General features: G+C 36.8%; 1 protein-coding gene across 3 annotated transcripts in view; it reads left to right on the plus strand.

The window, feature by feature from the left end:
- LOC128223165 (demethylmenaquinone methyltransferase-like) overlaps positions 1-8,184 on the plus strand; it is a 15,888-nt gene extending 7,704 nt beyond the window's left edge. For 2 of the 3 annotated variants that reach the window (XM_052932458.1, XM_052932459.1), the window contains exon 4: positions 5,969-8,184. In XM_052932458.1, coding sequence (XP_052788418.1) covers positions 5,969-6,466 — 498 coding nt within the window. In that variant the 3' untranslated portion in view covers positions 6,467-8,184. Of the gene's footprint in view, positions 1-748; positions 1,676-5,968 lie in introns of those variants that run through there. The other variant, XM_052932460.1, reaches the window with a different exon arrangement.
- Positions 8,185-9,728: the final 1,544 nt, after the last annotated feature.

Below are 9,728 nucleotides of genomic sequence, written 5' to 3' on the forward strand. Positions count from 1 at the left end.
TTAAATAAATATTAAGGGGACACTTGAGGATTTATGTTAAACATACAGCATTGAATGAACCATTCTCAAGCATCCTAAACTGCAGGCATTGAGTGGAATTACGACTCTTACCAGTAAAAAATTACATTATACACACCCCTACTGTATTTCATTAAAGTGACACTCTTATTCAAAATCAATACTTACGCATGTATAACAAACATAAATTTTGAGTGATAAACCTTTAACTACTTACTAATTAATGCATTTATGGAAAATATTAATTACTGATACCAAGATTGTAACCGTTGTATTATATAGCAGAAAGCGCAAAAATATCAAATGATCGGTGAATGCTAAATGATTTACTGTGGTCTACTATAGTTTTATAAGGTAGAAACTCCGTGTTTTATGCTCATTTCTTTCAAATTTAACTCGGTATTCTTCATAAGAACCATTATTTTCGACATTCAATCATTCTTTTTTTTTAATATTAAAAAATATTATTAATTGTGGTTAATTTTATTTGGGAGTAAGAGTGTATCTTTAATGGTCATGATATTGAAGCATTCGCCATTTCGAAGGAACCAAAATTGATCATTCTCGTACCCCAGAGTGATGATGCTTTATATGTGTAACAAGCTAGATTTATCATTATCAAACCTCTGATGAATGAGAATGTAATTGATTTGTATGTCTTGAAAATGCCTAGGTACGCCCCTTACTGTTTATATTAATGAGGAAATGATTACCACGTTTGTTCAAAAAGGTGCTGCACCACATCGATAGCAAGGACGATGAAACATATAGCGAGGCTGTGCAAGCGTTAGCAGAGAGTCGTCGCGTCATAGGTCCAAACGGAATCATTATAATAACCACAGTACTAAAAGACAACATCACAAACATCTGGTACTGCAATCTAAATGAAAAATTAAACAAAAGGTTTTGCAAGAGGATGCCATCTTTGGAGCAGTTCAATTCAATGTTTCGCGCATGCGCGTTGAAATGTGTTCAGAGAATGAATTTTCTTGGATCCTCTTTGGTGTCAAATTACGGCAATTACGAAGGTCCTCTAGACAAGGAGTGGAGAAGCTTCATCTCTTATTGGGCGTATGCAACAGATGAAGAACTTGACGAGATTAAGCAGAAAGTCACGGATTTGAAAGAAAAGGGCCAGCTAGTATCGTGGTGCAAAGCACGTGATCATGTCGATACCAGCGGGTTTATTACATTATTTCTTTGCCAACCGAAGTCCAGTTGATGCATTGCAGATCGCAGTTATATCATATCGTTTGTCTTTACCAATGCATTTGTGTATATTTGGAATTTGATTTGTGCATGTGGTTCTTCATATTACCTATCCTAATACCATATTCGTCAATCGTCATGACCAAGCATTTGTGTATATTTGGAATATATTTTTTCGACGTACAAATTATCACCAAATTGTTCACACGGATTTGTGTTCCATGTTAACAAGTTTGACTGTGAAAGGAATAACATTTTGTTAACAATGTGATTTATTGAACTTGAAGGTTATTAATTCCATCTAGTCATTGAAATGGCTCTATGCCCGGGAAACGGCTTTCATTAGTTCAGTCCAATCCAGTATGTGTATGTGACTTGCATAAACTATGTATGTTCATTCAGAAAAAAAAATGTTTAAGGCGAATGTAAAATAAATGGTTGGTTTTCATTCGCCTCTTTTGTCCGCCGCCCTTACTGTCCAGTACTCGCCAAGAACGGCGTTTATTCATACCTATATAACAAAGGAGAACTGGTATGTTCCTTTATGCAATAAGAAAGTGCTTGAACCCTTTTTAACGGTGAAATAGTCATCCCCCCCAAAAAAAAAACAAAAAAAAAACAACAACATTTTTTTTAAATAAAACGATGAAAATCTAGCAGTTGATTTATATTGGCGTAAATTAAAGCATTTGGGTGTATGATTCATGCATCGAATTTCAGCTTACCTTGATAATCAACCATTATACTTATCGTAAATTGATCATGCAATAAAACAAATTATAAAACTAAATCATTTATGCATATGATTGCTGCATCAAATTTCAGCTTACTCGATTATGAGTAAGCTATCATACTTATCGTAAATACAGCGTGCAATAAAACAAAAATATGAAATACTTGGGTATCCCTGTGGTGTTTTAGATGACTTATATTCTAAAGGTTCTACACCATTTGGATACCGAAAATACTTCAGACCACCCGAACGCTACAGATGCTTCTTCTTAGAGGACACAGATGAATGCACCAAGATGTGCGATTGTTTTAATCAAAAACATATGTTTAACTAATATGTGAAAAGCAAACTCTTGAAGATAAAATCAAGTTTTATTCTTATTCGTAGTTGTTGAAAAATCGTTTTTATACCATAGCAAGACTGCAATATGTTGTCAAAAAGACCAAACACCTGTTTACGAAAAACCTATTTTGTTTTGCTTAGTCAATATTTCGAATCTCATGTAAAATAGTTCATGTTCAGATGCTGAAGCTCGAATATTGTATTATATTCTACTTCATGCAATACTTTTGTTATTGCTTTTGTGCTATATATATATGGAATTACTAACACTTTTGTTATTTGAATTACACACAAGTTTGTTATTTCTGTTTATCGGTAGTGTTCAAATAAAACTGCTTACCCGGTTGGAAATTGTTTAAAGTCACTTTAATACACTGTGTATTTCGTGTTTTTTCTTATAATTGTCAATGCGGAATAGCCTTTGGTTGTTGAACCGCATGGGATACCTCCAAATGCTTCTGATGAAAGTTTATATAGCAATGTATATTAAGAAATTTACGGCAGTTCAATTTTTATGGACCTTTTCCAAGCTTATACTGTTCTACTGTGCATGTGACTTGCATGTACTTTGTACACTCTTTTAGAAAAAAAATAAAATAAATCATTTATGAGTATGCTTTTTGCATTGAATTACGGCTTACCTCGATATTGAGTAAGCTATCATATTGATGGTAAACTGAGCATGCAATAAAACAAAATTATGAAATACTTCGGTAGCCCTGTCTTGTTTTAGATTATTTATATTCTTAAAGTTCTACACCATTTGGACACCGAAGAAACTTCAGACCACCCGAACGCTTCAGTTGCTTTGAAAGAGACTAGACGAGTTTTAAAACAGTTAAACGGTTGCTTGATAGTCACAACATGCCAACCTGCACAACTAATGAATAGTGTTTGGTACTGTAACTTGGTACCATCGCTCAGCGAAAGGTACGGCAAACTCTTTATGGACGAGGAGCAGTGGGCAACCGCTTTCGAAAATAGTGGATTAGAGTGTGTCCAGAAGATGAATATTCTTGGGACGAAATTCTCGATATTCAAGAACCACTACGACTTCGAAGGCCCTTTGGATTCCGAATGGAGAAAAAACGCTTTCGTTTTGGGCATTCGCGACAGAGGAGGAATTGGAAATGGTGAAAGCAAAGATTTTGGATTTGAAGCAACAAGGGGAATTGGAGAAGTGGTGTAGAGATCATGATAGAGTTTTAACAAGTGGGATCCTGACGATGTTAGTAATGAAGCTCGGGTTAAGCTTTAACATAGCAAGTTAATGCAGTTTAAAATAATACAAGAATACAATATATGATGGCGGACACAAAGGTTTTATGCTGTCAATTTACGTTTTTGGTTTGATAAAAAAACAAAACAACGGAAGATATTTCTTATTGGAGACCACAGAAGATTGCACCTAGATGTGCTATTTAATCCAGAGCATATGTGCCACTGAATTGTGAAAAACGTATTTTTAAAGATGAAAGTTTTATTCTTGTTTGTTAAAAAAATCGTTTTTATGCCAAGAAAGACTTCAATGTGTTGTTAAAATTATTTTTTAAAGAGCAGACACCTATTTACGATACCAAATCTTGATTTGATAAGTCAATATTTCGAATCGCATGTAAATTTTGTATGCTCGGATGCTTAAGCTCGATTATTGTGTTATATTCTGCTTAATGCCATACTTTTGATATTGCTTTTGTGCTATATATATGGAATTACACACAAGTTTGTTATTTCTGTTTATCGGTAGTGTTCGAATAAAACTGCTTACCCGGTTGGAAAGTGTTTAAAGACACATTGATACACGGTGTAATTCGTGTTTCTCTCAATGTGGAATAGCCGTTGGATTTTTAGCTGCACGGAAGAGGATAAAAGTTTAATTTCGGAAATTTCAAAACTGGATTAAGTGGCCCTCTATCTTGTGCAGCTCTTCTGACCTTTTCCCATAGGTGGCCACTTAATACAGGTTTGACTGATTATTAAAACATAAACTACAGTTCAATGTTTACAGACAGTTTATACTTCAATTTTTTGTATACATATACATTTATTAAAAACGAGTTTTTAAGTGCTTAGCGTATTGATTGTTAACTTGCTGATGAAAACAAAACGAGTTATGGTGGATAAGTGAATTACAATAAGGCATACACAAAACAATGTGTTCGGCTCTCGACCTACCTGTTCTATGTTCTATGTTCTATGTTCTATGCCCCGACCCTAAACCTTTGTATTGCCGTGAGAAATATATTTGTATTCATCAATTGTTTGATTTTGTTTCTTTTAAAAGTGTTATTGACCGCAAACAATGTCAGTGGTGCTAATACGTATTGCATAGATGTTTTTAAGCATATCATTTATAGTTTTTGGTTACAGAAAATAACAACAAACGATTTGCCCCCCCCCCCAAAAAAAAAGTAAATTAATCGGACCTACCTACCCTATATACCTACCCTATTTATATATATATATATATGTGTTGAGTTAAGGCGAAAGAAAATAATATGTTTGTTCTTGGTTGCATACCCTCCCAAGAACAAACATATTATTTTCTTTCGCCTTAACTCAACACAGAACAATTAAATATTAATTGATTATGATAAAAGGCGACGATGATGTGCACGAACTAGTAGCATAACTCCTATTAGTTTCGAATTTACCGACGATGGTTTGTTTATTTCTCCCAAATGCCTATTCAATTTCACACAAAGCTCGATTACGTAAAACCAACCTGTAACTTATGAGTCTGTTGATGAAATATCAATGGGAATGCCAAAACAGTAAGAGCTCTTTGGGGGAAAATGAGCGGCCGGTTGTTTTTTGGAAACTCTGAAATACAAATGCAGTAACTGGATCTTGATTTAGCGTATCGGATTGCGTACTGATACAGTGAATGAAGTTATTGATATATAGCCGCAGGCTGTCTTTTATGGTTAAGTGTCAAACAGTCTTCTGAATCGTGGGAGAACCGTGAAATGTTCTAGGGAATTATACAGAATTTGATGTAAGAGGGGGCGAAACTTCCCCTTCCCCAGGACCCAACATTCTCCAAACATAGTAAGGGGCTTTGGGTGTCCATAAATGGGGCGACATATTATTTTTGCTCGAGTTATCTGTCGTGTTCAAGGTCACACTAAGAGGTCAAAGGTCATAGGAATTCATTTCGTGTCCGCTCAATATCTCTTGCACCACTTGAAGGATGTGTGGGGAGGGGGCATGAGCCGAGCCCACCCGCTCCCCGTGATTCGATAGAGAGCACGGATGTATATAAAACTAATACTATATCAAAATTGGTATAGAGATTACTTGGTTTTTTTTTCAAATCCCCTTTGTGAAATATTTGCTTACAAATGGCCAAACTTGTTCCATACTTGTTGTCAGTTGGTCAGTTAAAACCTTCGTATAACGATACCCATATGATGACATGTTATACGAAATAAGACTGAAGGTTAATTACCTTTCCTTTAATGTCTGATCGTTTGATAAGTCGACCAAAAATGCATTCCAAGACTAAAAACTAATATTGCCTTTTCTGTCCATACGAATTTGGACTGTTTTTACTTATGGTCTCTGGTTGACTTATAACAAAAGTGCAGTCATATTAAGCTGCTTAGCTTGCTTTTTTTGTGCTGTCATTGCATACTAAGCTTTTTACAAGTATTTCTTTGCCAGGTTCTACATCATTTGAACACTGGAGTAGCGGGCGATTGTCCGACCACAGTTGAGGTCCTAAAGGAAGCAAAACGAGTCCTGAATTCAATAAACGGTTGCTTGGTCATTACCACTTCGTTACCATCTCAAATGGTAAACTGCCTTTGGACTTATGAAATGGTGCCATCGCTTTTCGACAGATACAACAAGAAATTTATTTCTGTAGAGCAATGGCCAATTGTCTTTGCAAAGGGCGGATTTGAATGCGTCCAGAGAGTGAATGTTCTTGGTACGAAATTCACATTATTCAATAGTTATTACAACTTTGAAGGCCCTCTTGATCCGGAATGGAGAAAAGGAACATCTTGGTGGGCAATTGCGACAGAAGAGGAACTGGCGACGGTAAGAGCAAAGATTCTAGATTTGAAGGCGAAAGGTGAACTGGAGAAATGGTGTACAGAGCATGATCGGGTTTCAACGAGTGGGCTCCTAACGCTTATGGTAGCAACGGTCCAGTAGAGCTTTGATGTATCCCATATACAATAATAATTGATAGGTTATTTAGCATTGTTTTATACAATACGGAGATATATTAGGACAAGTACACAGCTGTTAAAACTATATAACGGCTCGTCCAATATGATTTTCACAGCTATGTGCGAGTCCAAATTGATCTCGTATAGAACAAAACAATGTTAAATTACTTATTTATTCTATACATCTATTATTCCAAATATTTAAATTATATTATATTATATAAAGGCGTTGAAAGTAGATTTTTACAACATTTTGAAGTTTTGTTTGCAAATAAACGAGAATTAATCATTGTATTAAAGATAATTCATATCACTCTAACTTTAGGACGTCTGTCGATCCCGATTTTCATTCGGAACCTTTTCACGCGTTTCGGTCTTTATACTAGATTTAACATGGGAAATGTGAATCGTACAATACGGAAAAAACAGGATTTTTTTTGTACGCGCGTGAGTCCCGATACAGATGTATAGTGTACGGTCACGTATTGAAAACGAGAGTGTACGATTGGACGTATAAATTTGGTATATAATAAAGCTTGTTATTTTATGTTACCATTAGCGATAATGTTAAACATTGGCGCTTGGTGCCGCCGTATATAGGGATACCATTTTACGCTGACTGATAACTAATATGAAAAAATAAATAATAGGAGTTAGTGTTATTAAACTAGCTAATCTCATTAAACATTTTTCGATTTACATTACCTTTTTTTAAGATAAGGACAGGCACTTATCAGTTACAGTTTTTGGGCCACTGAATTATTTTCTTTGGATTTTATTTTTATTGCCTGTAAACAGAATTGTTAAAAAAAAAGGTAAAGCCATGCTTGTCGCGCCTATAGCATTTCAACGCTTTTAGCCTTTTATTTTAGGTCGCTATGCTGTGTTTATGATTTCGTCTTTATATTTTTCAAACTCCAGCTTTTATGCCAACCGGGTTTATGTTTAAACTTTTTGCTACTGAGCATGTTTCTGTAGCTTTTTGCATATATATTTTAATGCAGGTATTAGATATCTTAGTTTAACATTATTCATTTCATGAAAATACACTAAAAGCTAATATTATAACCTCTCTCCTATTCATTTGAGCTAAAGAGTCCCACGAAAACCCTATTTACCATGTAGCGGAAATAAGAAACATTCATACGAAACTATGTAAAAGTAACTTTTAGGGACAAATTTCACATTTAGTTTGCATTTTCCAAACGATAATCTCAGTCATTTTGTTTTTATTCTAGCTAGTCATTACACGATTCAGGTATTTTTGTCGTTACGGGTTTACCTGGTATGGTGCTAACTGTTTTGCATTATTTTTTCTGTGTTTAATGTAGATTTTACTTACCCGTTATTATCTGTGTATGACTAATGTAGTTATTATGTACTCGGAATACATTTGTTACAAATACATGGAGTATTATAGAGAATTGTAAACGGAGATTATTTTGTAAATACACCTCTTTTTGGTAAAATAACGAGGAAAACCATTCTAGCATGGGGTTGTTTATGTCTAAATATGTTTATTTAAAAAAATGGATTTTTGATTTAATTGTTTTACCACGCTTATTAAATTAAACATGTCAAATTAACCATTTTCTTTTGAATTTTGTTTGCTCGGTGCCTTAGTCTGGTGATTGTGTTGTAACTCTATTATCTTACCTACCATAATCTGTGTTTTGCCAATGCCAAATGATTATATATATTCAGTTGATTAAATATTATTTCTTTATCTTTGTTATCTTGGTTGAAATGAACAAATGCTAGTCAGGACATAAGTGTATTTGATTGGCCGGTACAAAACACTTAAAATAAGTCGAGTTTTTTTCTTTTCTTTTTGTGTGGTAGAGCGCTCGTATTCTGGTTCGTATATCTGTTTTGATTGACTGGTTATACCTGTTTGGTTTAGCGCTCGTAAACCTGTTTGGTTGAGCTCTCGTATAACGGTTTGGTTGAGCGCTCGTATACCTGTTTGGTTAAGCGCCCGTATACCTGTTTGGTTGAGCGCTCGTATACCTGTTTGGTTTAGCGCTCGTAAACCTGTTTGGTTGAGCTCTCGTATAACGGTTTGGTTTAGCGCTCGTATACCTGTTTGGTTAAGCGCCCGTATACCGGTTTGGTTGAGCGCTCGTATACCGGTTTGGTTGAGCGATCGTATACCGGTTTGGTTGAGCACTCGTATACCGGTTTGGTTGAGCACTCGTATACCGGTTTGGTTGAGCGCTCGTATACCGGTTTGGTTGAGCACTCGTATACCGGTTTGGTTGAGCGCTCGTATACCGGTTTGGTTGAGCGCTCGTATACCGGTTTGGTTGAGCTCTCGTATACCGGTTTGGTTAAGCACTCCGGTTTGGTTGAGCACTCGTATACCGGTTTGGTTGAGCACTCGTATACCGGTTTGGTTGAGCACTCGTATACCGGTTTGGTTGAGCACTCGTATACCGGTTTGGTTGAGCTCTCGTATACCGGTTTGGTTGAGCACTCGTATACCGGTTTGGTTGAGCACTCGTATACCGGTTTGGTTGAGCGCTCGTATACCGGTTTGGTTGAGCGCTCGTATACCGGTTTGGTTGAGCTCTCGTACACCGGTTTAGTTGAGCTCTCGTATACCGGTTTGGTTGAGCGCTCGTATACCGGTTTGGTTGAGCTCTCGTACACCGGTTTAGTTGAGCTCTCGTATACCGGTTTGGTTGAGCGCTCGTATACCGGTTTGGTTGAGCTCTCGTACACCTGTTTGGTTGAGCTCTCGTATACCGGTTTGGTTGAGCTCTCGTACACCGGTTTAGTTGAGCTCTCGTATACTGGTTTGGTTGAGCGCTCGTATACCGGTTTGGTTGAGCTCTCGTACACCGGTTTAGTTGAGCTCTCGTATACCGGTTTGGTTGAGCGCTCGTATACCGGTTTGGTTGAGCTCTCGTACACCTGTTTGGTTGAGCGCTCGTATACCGGTTTGGTTGAGCTCTCGTACACCTGTTTGGTTGAGCGCTCGTATACCGGTTTGGTTGAGCGCTCGTATACCGGTTTGGTTGAGCTCTCGTACACCGGTTTAGTTGAGCTCTCGTATACCGGTTTGGTTGAGCGCTCGTATACCGGTTTGGTTGAGCTCTCGTACACCTGTTTGGTTGAGCTCTCGTATACCTGTTTGGTTGAGCTCTCGTACACCGGTTTAGTTGAGCTCTCGTATACCGGTTTGGTTGAGCGCTCGTATACCGGTTTGGTTGAGCTCTCGTACACCTGTTTGGTTGAGCGCT

Source organism: Mya arenaria, chromosome 17, assembly GCF_026914265.1.
Source record: "Mya arenaria isolate MELC-2E11 chromosome 17, ASM2691426v1".
In the NCBI taxonomy this organism is placed as follows: Eukaryota; Metazoa; Mollusca; class Bivalvia; order Myida; family Myidae; genus Mya; species Mya arenaria.